This window comes from Scyliorhinus torazame, chromosome 18 (assembly GCF_047496885.1).
Source record: "Scyliorhinus torazame isolate Kashiwa2021f chromosome 18, sScyTor2.1, whole genome shotgun sequence".
Taxonomy (NCBI): Eukaryota; Metazoa; Chordata; class Chondrichthyes; order Carcharhiniformes; family Scyliorhinidae; genus Scyliorhinus; species Scyliorhinus torazame.
The window spans coordinates 27,807,993-27,825,998 of NC_092724.1; the positions used below are offsets into that span (position 1 = coordinate 27,807,993).

Sequence of the window (18,006 nt, forward strand, 5' to 3'; positions counted from 1 at the left end):
AATGACTAGGGAAAGAGTAGGACCAGTCAAGGACAGGGATGGGAAGTTGTGTGTGGAGTCTGAAGAGATAGGCGAGATGCTAAATGAATATTTTTCGTCAGTATTCAATCAGGAAAAAGATAATGTTGTGGAGGAGAATGCTGAGCCGCAGGCTAATAGAATAGATGGCATTGAGGTACGTAGGGAAGAGGTGTTGGCAATTCTGGACAGGCTGAAAATAGATAAGTGCCTGGGTCCTGATGGGATTTATCCTAGGATTCTCTGGGAGGCCAGGGAAGAGATTGCTGGACCTTTGGCTTTGACTTTTATGTCATCATTGGCTACAGGAATAGTGCCAGAGGACTGGAGGATAGCAAATGTGGTCCCTTTGTTCAAAAAGGTGAGCAGAGACAACCCCGGCAACTATAGACCGGTGAGCCTCACGTCTGTAGTGGGTAAAGTCGTGGAGGGGATTATAAGAGACAAGATTTATAATCATCTAGATAGGAATAATATGATCAGGGATAGTCAGCATGGCTTTGTGAAGGGTAGGTCATGCCTCACAAACCTTATCGAGTTCTTTGAGAAGGTGACTGAACAGGTAGACGAGGGTAGAACAGTTGATGTGGTGTATATCGATTTCAGCAAAGCGTTTGATAAGGTTCCCCATGGTAGGCTATTGCAGAAAATACGGAGGCTGGGGATTGAGGGTGATTTAGAGATGTGGATCAGAAATTGGCTAGCTGAAAGAAGACAGAGGGTGGTGGTTGATGGGAAATGTTCAGAATGGAGTTCAGTTACAAGTGGAGTACCACAAGGATCTGTTCTGGGGCCGTTGCTGTTTGTCATTTTTATCAATGACCTAGAGGAAGGCGCAGAAGGGTGGGTGAGTAAATTTGCAGACGATACTAAAGTCGGTGGTGTTGTCGATAGTGTGGAAGGATGTAGCAGGTTACAGAGGGATATAGATAAGCTGCAGAGCTGGGCTGAGAGGTGGAAAATGGAGTTTAATGTAGAGAAGTGTGAGGTGATTCACTTTGGAAGGAATAACAGGAATGCGGAATATTTGGCTAATGGTAAAGTTCTTGGAAGTGTGGATGAGCAGAGGGATCTAGGTGTCCATGTACATAGATCCCTGAAAGTTGCCACCCAGGTTGATAGGGTTGTGAAGAAGGCCTATGGAGTGTTGGCCTTTATTGGTAGAGGGATTGAGTTCCGGAGTCAGGAGGTCATGTTGCAGCTGTACAGAACTCTGGTACGGCCGCATTTGGAGTATTGCGTACAGTTCTGGTCACTGCATTATAGGAAGGAGGTGGAGGCTTTGGAGCGGGTGCAGAGGAGGTTTACCAGGATGTTGCCTGGTATGGAGGGAAAATCTTATGAGGAAAGGCTGATGGACTACACACAACTTCCCATCCCTGTCCTTGACTGGTCCTACTCTTTCCCTAGTCATTCGCTTATTCCTGACATACCTATAGAAAGCTTTTGGGTTTTCCTTGATCCTACCTGCCAAATACTTCTCATGTCCCCTCCTTGCTCGTCTTAGCTCTCTCTTTAGATCCTTCCTCGCTACCTTGTTTTCGTTGGAGAGAAGAAGGTTAAGAGGAGACTTAATAGAGGCATACAAAATGATCAGGGGGTTAGATAGGGTGGACAGTGAGAGCCTTCTCCCGCGGATGGAAATGGCTGGCACGAGGGGACATAGCTTTAAACTGAGGGGTAATAGATATAGGACAGAGGTCAGAGGTAGGTTCTTTACGCAAAGAGTAGTGAGGCCGTGGAATGCCCTACCTGCTACAGTAGTGAACTCGCCAACATTGAGGGCATTTAAAAGTTTATTGGATAAACATATGGATGATAATGGCATAGTGTAGGTTAGATGGCTTTTGTTTCGGTGTAACATCGTGGGCCGAAGGGCCTGTACTGCACTGTATCGTTCTATGTTCTATGTTACGTTTGGATATTGCTTCTGTTTACACTCTACACTAACCTCCTCCAACCTACTTCACCTAACCTCCTATCATTATAATGCTATTTGCCTCAGCTACTCATTATGCTGGAACATTCCATATTCTGACCACTCTGAGCGAGTTTCCCCTGAATTCACAAGTGGATTTATTAGTGACTAGAATATTTTTATGATCCTTTGTTTTAGTTGCGCTCCTAAACAACTGAAAACGTTTTCTCTACGTCTAGCTTGGGATTTGTTTTAATCTGAACCATCACTGCACTAAAATGGATCCTGCTTCAAAAGATCAGGAATGTTCACTGACCCTTTGCCTTTCTTGCTGGTTAATGCTCAAAATGTCAATATAAAAGTTACACACAAAGATAAAAGTAAATTACTGAGGATGCTGGAATCAAACAAAAACAGAAAATACTGGACAATCTCAGGAGGTCTGACAGCATCTGTGGAGAGAGAAGGGATCTAACGTTCTGGGTGACTGTTTTGTCAAAGCTGGAGAGAACTAGAAACAGGGTACGATTTAAACTGTTGGGGTGGGGCGTGGAGGAGTGAGGCTGGATAGAGGGCCAGCAATAGGTAGAGATTGACAATTATATCGTGGAGAGAAAGACAACAGGAATGTAAATGAGGGTGATCAAGGCTAAGAAGGGTGCTGATACGGGCACATTAACAGATCATAATGTGTTGGACTTCCGGTGCCGGCTATGAGGCGAGTGGTCACCACTTGGTTTTTGGCCCTTTTTGCCTAGTTAACGTGTGCAGTTTTGGGAAGAAAAGTGGAGTAATTGAAATTTGTTGGTTCCTCCTCCGGTGGGGGATATCTGGAGGAGGAACCAACAAACATAGAGAAAGTGCAGAGGTGAATGAAGGAGCTGGGGTGGGGGAAGATGGAGGAGGCTTCCTATGTACGTTCACGTGTAAGGTGTTACTTACATTCTCTCCGACCAGGTTCTCCACTAGCCCCGGTGGCGTCTCTAAGAATTTGGGACCAATTCAGGCAGAATTTTGAATTGGGAGCGTTGTCACTGCTGTCACCAATTTGTGGGAACCAAAGGTTTGCAAAGTCCGGGATGGATGCAGTGTATAAGATTTGAACCTCATCATTTCGCTTTACCGCAAACCCACGGATAACCTCACGATGCTCCACTTCTCCAGCTTCCACCCTAAACACATTAAAGAAGCCATCCCCTATGGACAAGCTCTCCGTATACACAGGATCTGCTCAGACGAGGAGGAGCGTAACAGACATCTACAGACGTTGAAAGATGCCCTCGTACGAACGGGATATGGCGCTCGACTCATCGATCGACAGTTCCAATGCGCCACAGCAAAAAACCGCACCAACCTCCTCAGAAGACAAACATGGGACACAACCGACAGAATACCCTTCGTCGTCCAGTACTCTCCCGGAGCGGAGAAACTACGACATCTTCTTCACAGCCTTCAACACGTCATCGATGAAGATGAACATCTTGCCAAGGTCATCCCCACACCCCCACTACTTGCCTTCAAACAACCGCGCAACCTCAAACAAACCATTGTTTGCAACAAACTACCCAGTCTTCAGAACAGTGACCACGACACCACACAACCCTGCCATGGCAATCTCTGCAAGACGTGCCCGATCATCGACATGGATACCGCTATTACACGTGAGAACACCACCCACCAGGTACGCGGTACATACTCGTGGGACTCGGCCAACGTTGTCTACCTCATACGCTGCGGGAAAGGATGTCCCAAAGCATGGTACATTGGCGAGACCATGCAGACGCTGCGACAACGAATAAATGGACATCATGCGACAATCACCAGGCAGGAATGTTCCCTTCCAGTCGGGGAACACTTCAGCATTCAATGGCATTCAGCCTCTGATCTCCGGGTAAGCATTCTCCAAGGCAGCCTTCAGGACACTCAACAACGCAGAATCGCCGAGCAGAAGCTTATAGCCAAGTTCCCCACACATGAGTGCGGCCTCAACCGGGACCTGGGATTCATGTCGCATTACATTCATCCCCTGCCATCTGGCCTGCAAAATCCTACCAACTGTCCTGGCTTGACACAATTCACACCTCTTTAACCTGGGGTTACCCCAACTCTGGATCTGTAAAGATTTAATCACCTGCTAATGCTCACATTCCAAGCATTATCTGGCATCTTTGAATCTGTCTATATATATATATATATATATATATATGTTTCTGGAACATACCTCTTCATTCACCTGAGGAAGGAGCAGCGCTCCGAAAGCTAGTGACATCGAAACAAACCTGTTGGACTTTAACCTGGTGTTGTAAGACTTCTTACTAAAATTTGAAAGAGGGAGGTTTGGGAGAGGTTTAGGGATTTGTTTGTGGAAGGTAGGTTTGCGGAGCTGGAGGAAATAGTTGAGAAATTTCAACTCGAGTGGGAGTTCATTCCCTTGGCTACCGGGACCCACACTTATGGGGAAGATGCTATCTTCATATCAGATTGGAAATGGAAAATATCCGATGTATATGGGTGGTTGTTGGGGACTGGGAGAGCACCATTAGAAGAAGTAATGGGGAAGTGGGACGAGGAGCTGAAGCTGGAGGGAGGGGTGTGAAGCATTATCTTGCACAGGGTGAATTCCACCTCTTGTGCCAGGCTGAGCCTAATACAGTTCAAAGTAGTTCACAGGGCACACTTTGGACTTTGGGAGGAAACCGGAGCACCCAGAGGAAACCCACGCAGACACTGGGAAAATGTGCAAACTCCACATGGTCACACAAGGCTGGAATTGAACCCGGGTCCCTGGTGCTGTGAGGCAGCAATGCTAACCATTGCCACCGTGCTGCCTTGTGCTACACCACCATTGCGTAGTTCCCTGCTGCTTAGTTGTGAAATTTACACTCTTGTGTAGTTGAACTGCTCCCACACACAATCTAATTCATCTTACAATTAAAGAATGAGTATAACAGCAGGTATTATGAGACCAGCAAACACCAAATGGCTGCCGTTTCTCTCCATATATGGCCTCTTAATATCAGGTCGTATTGCAGCAAAGACCTTCTTTGACAAAATCCAGGAGATGCATTATTTTTATGCCTGTAAAAGTGCCTTGTCAACAGATCACTCATCTCCATGCTGATTGCTGTAGCATTATGGTGAACTGAATGGGGATGAACTCTTACCTCTTTTTTTGGAGAAAAAAAAATTCCTCCCTTATCACTAAAGCCAATGAGGGACATCTCTGATGCAAGCTCAACCATTTTAGAAATCAGCTGGTGTACAGCGAGTATACCTGGAGACCCAAATAGCCCCCTGTGGCTGTGGTGCTGTTGAGGGCATTCTACATCTACTGAATGATTGGCCTTTTCTATAATGACCGAAAAATAACAGAAGTAATGACTAATTACATTTTCCTTAATTTTTACTAAAGGTGATGAAATAAACACTTCTGTTGAAGAAGATTAATATGGTTAGGGTAAAAAGGGAGAAAATAATTGACAAGCTGGCAGAGGATAAGAGTATAAAACCTCAGGTCTGGATGATATGCATCCAAGCATTGTCCAGGAAACTAGGGAGGAGACAGCAGTGGGACTAGACTAGTTCCTTAGAAGAGGGAATATAGAGTACTGGTGAAGGTCTGTGATAGAAAATATACTGGAATCATTACTAAAAGAACTGTTGATAAGAGCAGAAAATATAATTAATAGTTAGCATGATTTCTGACAGGCCAAGTCATGCTTAACTAACCTGATCAAATTCCTGGAATATGTAATGGAAAGAGGGTAATATAGGAAATGTTGTATATTTGGATTTTAAAAAGCTTTCAACAAGGAATCAATTAAGAAGTTCATGACAAAGATTAGAGCGTGTGGGGAAAGTAGATAAATAACTGAATGGATAGCAAAGGAAATAGTGGAAGCGTAGTTATTTAGTTTGGAGGAAAGTAGAAACCTTTGTTTCACAAGGATCTGTGCTCGGACCACTGTTATCCATAATTGACGTTAATGATTTGAACTTGGAAGCGTGCAACTCTAACAAAATACCAAACTTGGTGGGAGTCTGCAACTAACACTGAGGAAGAATGCAGCATAATTAATACAAGAAAACCTTAGAAAACTTGCAGATTAAGTAGTTAAGTGGTAAGTGAACTTTCACACCGATAAATGTGATGTGATGAACTTTGACAGGAAAAAATAGAAAATCACTTGACTGGAGCAGATGAGCAAAGGGTTCTAGGACTACTGATGAATTTCATATCAAGAAAGGAATTTAAAATTCTAACGGAGTGCTGGGGGTTATTTCTAGGAATATGGAATTTTAAAGTAGTTATATTAAACTTGTATTGAATGCTGGTCTAACAGCACTTGGAATTTGTGTGTACAATAAAAAGGACTTGGCAGGGCAGCACGGTGTCGCAATGGTTAGCAGTGCTGTCTCACTGCGCCGAGGTCCCAGGTTCGATCCCGGCTCTGGGTCGGTGTCCGTGCGGAGTTTGCACATTCTCCCCATGTTTGCGTGGGTTCCGCCCCCACAACCAAATATGTGCAGGGTAGGTGGACTGGCCACGCTAAATTGTCCCTTAATTGGAAAAAAATGAATTGGGCACTCTAAATATTTTTTTTAAAAAGGACTTGGAAGTGCTGGAAAAATTGATTTTTTAAAAACTTAGAAGGATGGTACTAGAACTGACGGATTGTAGGTATTGAGAAGCATTGAATAGCTTGGGACTTTGTTCTTTGGTCGAGAGAAGACTTGGAGATGACATGATAGCAGTCTTTTAAAATTGAGGTGAGCAGGATAGATGTGGCAAGAATGTTTGCGGTTGTGGGAGAATCCAAAACAAGGAGGCATAATGACAGGATAGGTACTAATAAATCCACGATGACAGGCTTGGTGCTAATAAATCCCAACCTGCAAATAAGGAGAAATGTCTTTATTCAGAATGGTTGAACTGTAGAATTTTCTACCCAAGGAAATAACTTGGATGCTTTCTAAAGAAAAACGAGTGGGGACATGAGAGGAACAAGGAATAGAATGATCACTGAAAGGCTGAGATGAGGCAAATAGGCTCCCTCATGTGCAGTATAAACTCCAACACTGAAAAGCACAAATGACTTTTTTTGTGCTGTCCATTCCATGTAATTGTACGTAATTTCATGACTTTTCCGGCTCCACAATCCTTACCTTTGAAGTTACTGATTGCGCAAAGCACATTTTGATGCTCAGCTTCTTGATATTTTTGGTTGTAGTTTACCTCCTTTTAATAGCCCATATGAAGTTCAGCGAATTGATGCTAAATGAACATTCTGCTACCTCTTGACAAAAAAACATGCAAATGATGTTTTCTAATTTTATTGTTTATATCACAGTACCCGGTGGTTGGGAAACGCAATACAGCTGCTGCGGAGGAGCAGTAGGATCTGCAGGGTGTCAGACAGCAAAGGTAAGAAGAGCTGATTAAGAGCGACAGATCATGTGTTCATTAACTATTAGGAACATGGGGACTTCCGGTTGCGGCTATGCAGAGCTAAGTCGCACGTTCGGCAGCTCCAGCTTGGAACGGACTTTTGGGCTCTTTTCAGGGCCCCCAACGGAATTGTTTCGACATTTCCCGGTGTGGGAAAAAGACTGCAACATTCCCCCGACAGTGTATGGCTTGGACCAGGAGTGGGGCGACTAAAAAAGTGGTGGTGAACCCAAAGAAAGTGTGAGGGAAGAAGAGCAAGATGGCGGCGGGCGGGGACCAGGCAGCATGGATGCAGTGGGCGCAGGAGCAGCAGGAGGTTATCCAGCGCTGCTCCAGGGAGCTCAAAGCGGACCTGCTGGAGCCGATGAAGGCTTCTATTGATAAGCTGCTGGAGACCCAGACGGCCCAGGGGGTGGCGATCCGCGAGGTCTGACAAAAGATCAGTGATAACGAGGACGAGATCTTGGGCCTAGCGATAAAGGTCGAGGCGCTCCACAAGAAATGGCAGGAACGGTTCGAGGAGATGGAGAACCTGTCGAGGCGGAAGAATCTGCGGATCCTGGGCCTCCCGGAGGGGCTGGAGGGGTCGGACGTGGGGGCCTATGTGGTCACCATGTTAAACTCGCTGAAGCTGGAAGGGGGCCATAGAGTGCTGGCGAGGTGGCCCAAGGCTAACTGGCCACCGCGGGCGGTGCTGGTGCGGTTTCATCGGTTCGCTGATCGGGAGTGCGTACTCAGGTGGGCCAAGAAAGAGAGGAGCAGCAGGTGGGCGAACGCGGTGGTTCGAATATATCAGGACTGGAGCACGGAGGTGGCGAAGAAGAGGGCCGGGTACAACCGGGCAAAGGCAGTGCTGCACAGGAAGGGGGTGAAGTTTGGCATGCTGCAGCCGGCGCGACTGTGGGTCACCTCAAGAACCGGCACCATTATTTTGAGTCCCCGGAGGAGGCGTGGGCCTTTGTTCAGGCCGAGAAGCTTAACACAAACTGAGGGTCGGGGTGGGGATGGTCGGGGATTGTGGTTGCTGTGTTCCATTTTGAGGGGGGGTTCTTTGTTCTTGTTTCTTTTTGATTCGGTATGGATGGTTAGGATGGGTTGGGCACTGTTTTGGTTGGGTCTGTCGGGTGGGCTCTTGGAGTGGGGCAAGTAAATGGAGTAGAGGGTGGATGATCGGTAGGGGGGATGGGGCCCCGTGAGGAAGGGTGAGGCCCGAGTCGGGGGTGAGGGGACTTGGCCTGTAAAAGGAGCTGCGCCAGAGGAGGCGAGGCTGGGCAGGTGGAAAGCGCGGGCTTTTCCCCGTGCTGGAGGGGGCGGGGCCGGGGCGTGGAAGCGCGGGTTTTCTTTCCCGCGCTTGGGATGGAAGGGGGAGGCGGAGAGCCTGCTGGTTGGTAATGGAGGGGGAGGGGAAGTCCCACAATGGGAGGAGTCGAAGGAGAGGTGGGAGTTGCCGGAGTCAGCTGACTTGCGGGAGTGCAATGGGGGGAGCAAAGCAGCTAGGAGGGGTCCTAGCTGGGGGGTAGAACCGGGTTGCTGCTGGTATGGTCAAGGGGGAGCTGGAGCGAGTAGAGGGGGTTGGGACGGGGGTCTGCCGCCGTGGGGTATGGGCCGGGCGTGGGGTGCGGGCGCGTGGCTGGCCGAGGAGGGGTTATGGCTAGTCGGCGGGGGAGGGGGCGGGTAGCCCCTGATCCGGCTGATAACCTGGAATGTAAGGGAACTGAACGGGCCGGTCAAGCGGGCCTGGGTGTTCGCGGACATGAAGCGGCTGAAGGCGGATGTGGTCATGCTCCAGGAGACACACCTGAAGGTGGCAGACCAGGTAAGATTGAGGAAAGGTTGGGTAGGTCAGGTGTTTCATCCAGGGCTGGATGCCAAAAATCGGGGGGTGGCGATCTTGGTGGAAAGAGGGTGTCGTTCGAGGCGTCGAGCATTGTGACAGACAATGGCGGCAGGTACATAATGGTAAGTGGTAAGCTGCAAGGGGAGAGGGTGGTGCTGGTCAACGTGTACGCCCCAAACTGGGACGATGCGGGTTTTATGCGGCGCATATTGGGTTGGATCCCGCCTGATAATGGAGGGGGGACTTTAACGTTGTGTTGGATCCGGCACTGGACCGCTCCAGGTCTAGGACGGGGTAGGAGGCCGGTGACGGCTAAAGTGCTGAGGGGGTTTATGAACCAGATGGGAGGGGATTGGAGATTTGCAAGGCCGGGGGCTAGGGAATTTTCATTCTTCTCGCACGTTCATAAGGCCTATTCCCGGATTGACTTTTCTGTTATGAGCAGGGGGCTGATGGCGAGAGTAGAGGATACCGAGTACTCGGCGATAGCCATTTCAGATCACGCCCCGCATTGGGTAGACCTAGAGCTGGGGCAGGAGAGGGACCAGTGCCCGTTGTGGCGCTTGGAGGTGGGGCTGTTGGCGGACGAGGAGGTGAGTGAGCGGGTCCGAGGAAGCATAGAGAGATACCTGGAGGCCAACGATAACGGGGATGTCCGAGTGGGGATGGTCTGGGAGGCGCTGAAGACGGTGGTTAGGGGAGAGCTGATCTCCATTAGGGCCCACAAGGAGAGGAGCGAGCAGAGGGAGAGGCTGGTGGGGGAGATGGTGAGGGTAGACAGGAGGTGCCGGAGGAGGGACTGTTGAGGGAGAGGCGTAGCCTTCAGGCCGAATTCGACCTGTTAACCACCAGGAAGGCGGAGGCGCAGTGGAGGAAGGCCAGCGGGCGGTTTATGAATATGGGGAAAAGACTAGCAGAATGCTGGCGCATCAGCTTCGGGAGCGGGACGCAGCTAAGGAGATCGGGGGAGTTAAGGATAGGGGAGGGAGTGTGGTGCGGAGTGGGGTTGGCATCAATGGGGTCTTCAGGGACTTTTATGAGGAACTGTATCGTTCCGAGCCCCCACTGGAGGAGGGAGGGATAGGCCGCTTTCTGGACCAATTGAGGTTCCCGAAGGTGGAGGAGGGACTGGTGGCGGGATTAGGGGCCCCGATTGGGCTGGAGGAGCTGGCCAAAGGAATAGGGAGCATGCAGGCGGGGAAGGCACCGAGGCCGGACGGTCTCCCGGTCGAATTCTACAAAACATATGCGGACCTGTTGGGCCTGTTGCTGGTTAGGACCTTCAATGAGGGAAGGGGGGGGGGGGGCGGGGGGCCTTGACCCCGACGATGTCCCGGCTCTGATTTCCTTGATCCTGAAGCGGGACAAGGATCCTCTGCAGTGTGGGTCTTACAGGCTGATTTTGTTGTTAAATGTAGATGCCAAGGTGCTGGCGAAGGTCTTAGCCACGAGAATTGAGGATTGGGTGCCGCAGGTTATCCACGAAGACCAGACTGGGTTAGTGAAGGGGAGGCAGTTGAATGCGAATGTGCGGAGGCTCCTGAACGTTATTATGATGCTGCCGAGGGAGGGGGAGACGGAGATAGTGGTGGCGATGGACGCTGAGAAGGCCTTCGATAGGGTAGAGTGGGGGTACTTGTGGGAGGTGCTGAAGAGGTTCGGGTTTGGGGAGGGGTTCGTCTGGTGGGTTCGGCTGTTGTGCGAGGTCCCGATGGCAAGTGTGGCCACGAACAAGAGGTCTGAGTACTTTCGGTTGCATCGAGGGACGAGGCAGGGGTCCCCCCCTGTCCTCCCTGCTCTTCGCACTGGCGATTGAACCCCTGGCTATGGCACTGAGGAAGTCGAGGAACTGGAGGGGGTTGGTGCGTGGTGGAGAGGAGCATAGGGTGTCGCTCTCTGCGGACGACTTGCTGCGAGATGTGGCGGACCTGGTGGGGGAAATGCCGGAGGTAATGAGGATCCTCAGGGAGTTCGGGGATTTCTCAGGGTACAAGCTCAACATGGGGAAGAGCGAGTTGTTTGTGGTTCATCCAGGGGACCAGGAGAGGGGGATTGACGAGCTCCCACTAAAAAGGGCGGAGAGGAGCTTCAGGTATTTGGGGGTCCAGGTGGCCAGAAGCTGCGGGGCCCTGCATAGACTTAATTTCATGAGGCTGGTGGAGCAAACGGAGGAGTTTAAGAGGTGGGACGAGTTGCCACTGTCCCTGGCGGGTAGGGTGCAGTCAGTCAAGATGACGGTGCTCCCAAGGTTTTTGTTCCTTGTCCAGTGCCTCCCCATTCTTATCCCGAAGGCCTTCTTTAGGCGGGTCAACAGGAGCATAACAGGGTTTGTGTGGGCGCGAGGGACTCCGAGGGTGAGAAGGGTGTTCCTGGAGCGGAGTAGGGATGGTGGGGGCTGGCGCTGCCCAATCTCTGTGGGTACTACTGAGCCGCCAATGCAGCGATGGTGCGCAAGTGGGTGATGGAGGGGGCTGCATGGAAGAGGCTGGAGACGGCGTCCTGTGAGGGTACGAGTCTGGAGGCACTGGCAACAGCGCCGCTGCCACTCCCTCCAATGAGGTATACCACTAGCCCGGTGGTGGTGGCTACCCTCAAAATCTGGGGGCAATGGAGGTGGCACAGGGGGGGAAGTGGGGGCCTCGGTGTGGACCCCGATATGGGGGAACCACCGGTTTGTCCCAGGGAAAATAGATGGAGGGTTTTTCGGGGTGGCACAGGGCAGGGATAAGAAGGTTGTGGGACCTGTTTGTGGATGGGAAGTTCGCGAGCCTGGGTGAGCTGGAGGAGAAGTACTGGCTCCCCCCGGGGAGCACCTTTAGGTATCTACAGATAAGGCCGTTTGCCAGGCGACAAGTGGTGGAATTCCTGCTGCTGCTGCCATGCACGGTACAGGACAGGTGCAGGGTGCTCTCGGGGGTGTGGGTTGGAGAGGGGAAGAGCTCGGCAACATACCAGGTGATGCAGGAGGAGGAGGAGGTCTCGGTGGAGGAGCTGAAAGGTAAGTGGGAGGAGGAGATGGGGGAGGAGATCGAGGAGGGGACGTGGGCAGATGCCCTTGGGAGGGTGAACTCTTCCTCTTCGGGCACGAGGCTCAACCTCCTACAGTTTAAGGTGCTGCACAGGGCACACATGACCAGGACAAGGATGAGCCGTTTTTTTGGGGGTGAGGACAGGTGTGTTAGTTGCACAAAGAGCCCAGCAAACCACACCCATATGTTCTGGGCATGCCCAGCGCTGGAGGAATTTTGGAAGGGCGTAGCGAGGACGGTGTCGAGGGTAGTAGGATCCAGGGTCAAACCGCAATATTTGGGGTTGCAGGGGAGCCGGGAGTGCAGGAGGCGAAAGAGGCCATGCGTCCCTGGTAGCCCGGCAAAGGATTTCTTCTTCAGTGGAAGGATGTGCAGCCCGCAAGCATGGAATCCTGGATCAACGATATGCTGGGGTTTATTAAATTGGAGAGGGTGAAATTTGCCTTACGGGGATCGGTGCAAGGGTTTTTCAGGCGGTGGCAACTGTTCTGGACTTCCTGGCAGAACGGTAGACAATGGCCAGCAGCAGCAGCAACCCGGGGGGGTTCTATTTTATTTTTGTTTGTCTATACTGGGGGATCTGAGGGTGTGGATATATTTGCTATGTGTTAATTCGGGGTGTTAATTTATTATTTATGTATAGGGGGAGGGGGGTACGCGGTTGTTTTGCTTTGTACTTCATTCTACTGGGTTCCTTTTACATTTTGTTGATATTTTGTGAAAACTTTAATCAAAATTATTTTCCAAAAAAAAACTATTAGGAACAAAGAGCATGTTGAGAAATAGCCTAACCCACAAGTAACATGTTACTGAGCTGAATGATCAGCCATGATGGTAACAAATGGCAACGCAGGCTCGAAGGGCCGAATAGCCTCATCCTATTTTCTATGTATCTGTATTGATGTGGTATAAATTAATTGCAGATCAGAATGTCCATACTACTCAATTTTGAGACTGGCAGCATTAAAATTAGTGTATAAACATCTCAGCCTAATGCTGTTAACTCAAGTTGAAGATTACAAGAGGTGCTCAAATGATGGACACTTAAATTATGAACTCTCGACAGCCTTATCTATTTCATGTATTTTATACCATTAGAGATGGATTGACCATACATTTTTCCTAAGGTGATAACTCAAATGCTCCAATGAAGCCTGACCAGTGCTCTGTATGACTGATAGTACTTGGCTGCTTGTAGGAACATATGAAATCGGAGCAAAAGGCATTACAGCCCTCAAGTCTGCTTTGTCGTTCAGCAGGATTATGGCTGATCATCTATCTCAATTCCTGCCAAATCTCTTGAGTCGCTTAGTGTCCGATATTTGAAACTATTTGTGACAAAACATAATATCCCAGAAGCCCTTTGATCATTTTTTAGCCAAGTAGGCAAGCTTTCATAAGTGGCAGTAGAGAAGGGAGGTCGGTATGCTCTCAACCCACAGAGTTGTGGCGCAAACGCAGAAGTTGCAGCTGTCCTTCTGATTTCCCATACTTGCCGGCTCTTCTGCTTCTTTGTGGTCAGGCATGGCCTTCCATCCATCATAGTTGTTAATCTATGTGGTCATGATGTGAGTAAACTGTGATAGGAACTTGTGACCGCCATTTCAATGCCTCTTGGAAACTAAAGTTTGTTTATTTAGATTATTGCAGTTAATGCCTTAGCCAGAGGGGCATTTTATTGAGGCCAAAATGAAGATTTCCAAGAGACGTTGCATAATGATATATTGAAACAGTCCCTGCAATCATTTTGGGGCATGGTAGCACAGTGGTTAGCACCATTGCTTCACAGCTCCAAAGTCCCAGGTTCGATTCCCGGCTTGGGTCACTCTCTGTGCGGGATTTGCACTTTCACCCCGTATCTGCGTGGGTTTCCTCCGGGTGCTCCGGTTTCCTCCCACAGTCCAAAGATGTGCAGGTTGGGTGGATTGGCCATGCTAAAGTGTCCAAAAAGGATAGGTGGGGTTACTGGGTTACAGAGATAGGGTGGAGGAGTGGGCTTGGGTAAGGTGCTCTTTCCAAGGGTCGGTGCAGACTCGATGGGCCGAATAGCGGTCTCCTGCATTGTAGATTCTATGATTTATTAAACCTTGATATTAATTTGAATGTATTCTTCCTGCAGCAACATGTACAGGATGGCCGTAAAGAGAAATTAGCTGGTTTCATGAAGACGTTTGATAAAGAAATGCCACCAGATGAAAACCCAGGTATCTTTGCCCTGGATTGTGAGATGGTAAGGAATACCAATGTACTGCGTTATTCTTAGTGTGTGTATATTGTGTGCACATAGTGTGCATATATCATATATGAATTAAAATATGGATTTATGCCAGTTACCTTTCATACAGCTGAGTCCCTCAAATCAGCTGTACTAAATTCCCCAGAGGAGGACAAATCACAAGAGAATCATCATGGTAAATGATACATGGCAGCATTATTAGTAAAGGCATGTGAGCAGGCCAGCTGTTCTTGCATGACTAATAAAACCCAGAGACAGGAAAATACAGGAAAGCTTCCTGGGAATACGGCGTGTACTCTTGTGCATTATTATTCAGTACCAATAACACTTTAAGCGACTGAGCAATATTAAGCATCCTGGGTTTTGGTCAAGAACCATGAATCAAGCAAGATAGAAGCACTGTCGTGCTGAGCTGTACAGATATTTGTGGCATGAGTGAATTCTGTGTAATGCGGGAAAACATGGGATTAGCGGTACACCTTGAGATTCCTCATTTCTGATATACGCATCCATTGATTTCGGTGGTCAGAACAATCACTAGGACAGGATTTCACTGAATATGCTAGTTCACACTGAATTAATAGTACAGTGCGTATGTGCAGAAATATTTTGCACAAGTGGTGCCTTGTTCAATGTCACTTACTGGAAGCATTACAGTCTATTCAACAACAAAAAAAGTCAATAGTAAGTTTTTAGCACCGTAACTTTGCAAAAGGCTACCCATCCTGAATTAGTATTACATTCTATAGATGTCAGAAATACGATTTGAATGCCATTTTACATAAAAGGAGGATTTGAGTATGTACCCATTTAGAGTAATATGTAATTTTGCATTTTATTATGACTTTCCTTCTTTATCTAATAACTGAATGACTCTTTCCAGTGCTACACAAAGCAAGGTTTGGAGCTGACAAGATTGACTGTTATCAACCCAAATCTAAAAGTGGTGTATGATACATTTGTCAAACCAGACAGTAAAGTCATTGATTATAACACCAGGTATGTTTAATAATTAAGTGGCAGTTCTTGGCAAGTGGGCACACTTAGTTTATCATTAGAAACACAATCTTTAATTCCTGCAGTTATTAGTTAACTTGGACTTTGATGAGTCACTACAAAGAGCTAGTTGCAATGATAACTCAATAACTATGTTGGAGAAAGATTGCTGGTCATTTCCACAATGTAAATCTTATTTTAACTAGTTTTCTGTACTTGAGACGTTTATACTGAAGAAAATAGAAAATCTTGATCGAATTCTGTAATTTCCATACTTTTCAGCAACTCTTGAATTGTTCCTGAATTGTTCAGATGTAATTGAGGGGAGGGACAGTAATAATGCAAGTTACGTCCAGTTTCCATTCTTAACATGAATGTAGACTTTCCTAGTGATCCAATTCCTCACTTTTGAAAAATTGGTACTCCTTTCCCCCATCTTCCCCCATACCTTTTTTCCTTTTCCAAAGGTTCAGCGCTTGCTGGGGTACCGCTTACAATCCATCAGCATGCTGTCTGACCTCACCCCAGTGAGAACTCTGTGAAAGCCCACTTAACAATTGACAGCAGGTCATTCAGTCCAACAGGGCATGGCTGTTAAGATCAAACCTGGCAGTGGGGTGTGGGATGTTCGTATTCCCTTGTCCTGTTACTCCTTTCCAACCATTGCTGCTCGAATTGGGTCAGCTAACTCCACACAATCAAGGCTCAAGTCTGAGTTGGTACCAGCTCCATACCTTGTAGGATGATATCTGAGTCATTGGGAAAGCAGTTGATTGGTGAATTTCTCGTGATTGCCATTTAAAACAATCCATTCTCTGTGGGGGCTGAAGTGTTTCTGCAGGAAAGGCTTGGTCATTTACATAATTGGAATGAGGTAAAATCTTTAAATCATGAAATAAAACTACTGTGCATATTGTTTGGGATTGAGACAGAGCTTTGGCTTTGGGCGTCAATAACTAATGGGCTGCAAGATTAGACATATCTGAACCCCTTGATTGTATTGCTCATTTGTTATTCATTTCAGTCCATCCTTTCTACTCTATTGTATAACATTTAAACTCCCCGAAGTTTGGGTACTGATCTACTTTTAGGCAATTGCATTAGTGAACCTTCTATTCATGCGCAATCTTAGTGTGCTGGCTTGGAGTTTCCTCCTTGAATGCAAGCTGAAATTCAGACCTGAAAATGCACCAAGTGTTGTGCCCAGTTTGCCAGTGTCAATTTAGATTATTAGAATGGTCAAATTTAAAATGAGTGGTTTTGCTGATTTACAGTCAGAATCCAAGGTGAACACCATATACACACTTTGTTCCTTTAAGCATGAACATTTTAGTTTCAACTCACTTAACCATCATTCAGGCTCAGCAGGTTTAGGATCCTGCATTCAGGGATGCCTTTCAATATTTGATTTTAATTAAAAATTGGGAGGACTGAAATTATCGCATTTGGCCTCTGATGCAGACTCCATTCCCGAGCCACCAATTGCATTCCCATTCCTGACCAATGTCTCAGACACTGAACCAGACCATTATCAGTCTCGATGGCCTTTTTGACTTCGAGCCAGCTGCTAATTCCCTCAATCAGAAAATCTACCTATTGCCATCTCGTATCATATAGTTGTCACTGCTACCCCCTCAGCTTCCCTCATTGTGCTTTTGCTACCTTCACAATTGACCATTCAATGCTGTCCTATCCAACATCTTGCCATCCACCCTTCATAAACTTTAACTCCTCAAAACCTTTGCTAGCCATATCCTAATGCGCCAAATCCTGTTTGCCATCACCCCTGTGCTCATTGATCCAGTAGGCTCCCGGTCCATCAATGCTTTGATTTTAAACTTTTCATCCTCATGTTAAAGCCCTCAATTGCCTTGCTTTCACCCAACATTGTTACATCCACCAGCCCTAAAGCCCTCTGAGAGCCCTGCATTCCTCCAAGTCAATTCTAATAGATTGTATGAAGGACAGGTGTAAATGATCAAGGAGATGGGCGTATTGTAATTAGGCACATAACTCACTTATGCTGAAAATTCAACAATTATTTTCAAGCGCATAACTTGTTTGCACCCAGATTGCTGTTGTATCATAATGGCCTGGTGTTTCTTCCATGTTATAACCATGTTTATAGTGAGGCACCTATTTTTTTTCTTTTATTTATGTAGATTTTCTGGCGTAACAGAGGAGGATATGGAGGGTACAACAATTACTATTCGTGATGTACAGGCAGTATTACTGAACATGTTCAGTGCTGGAACTATATTAATTGGGCACAGCTTGGAAAGTGATTTATTTGCACTAAAGGTATCCATTTCTTAAAAATAAAATTACTAATTTAATATCCATTCTCTTAAGCAACTAATGAGCTGTTAACCTAAGCCTTGCAGCAAAGTTTCTGCAGCAAAATAACTTGGCAAGTTTCTTGTTCCATATTTAGAAAAATAGGCATACTATGTTTCATGAAACATGAGAAATTTATCTGAAGTAACCTTAATAACAGAATCGTCTTGATTTTTATATCCAAAG

General features: G+C 47.4%; 1 protein-coding gene across 3 annotated transcripts in view; it reads left to right on the plus strand.

Moving 5' to 3' along the window:
- rexo1 (REX1, RNA exonuclease 1 homolog) overlaps window positions 1-18,006 on the plus strand; it is a 129,544-nt gene that overhangs the window by 93,153 nt on the left and 18,385 nt on the right. For 2 of the 3 annotated variants that reach the window (XM_072482442.1, XM_072482444.1), the window contains exons 11-14: window positions 7,288-7,361; window positions 14,371-14,481; window positions 15,371-15,486; window positions 17,646-17,784. In XM_072482442.1, the coding sequence (XP_072338543.1) occupies window positions 7,288-7,361; window positions 14,371-14,481; window positions 15,371-15,486; window positions 17,646-17,784 (440 nt within the window). The remainder of the gene's footprint in view (window positions 1-7,287; window positions 7,362-14,370; window positions 14,482-15,370; window positions 15,487-17,645; window positions 17,785-18,006) is intronic. The other variant, XM_072482445.1, reaches the window with a different exon arrangement.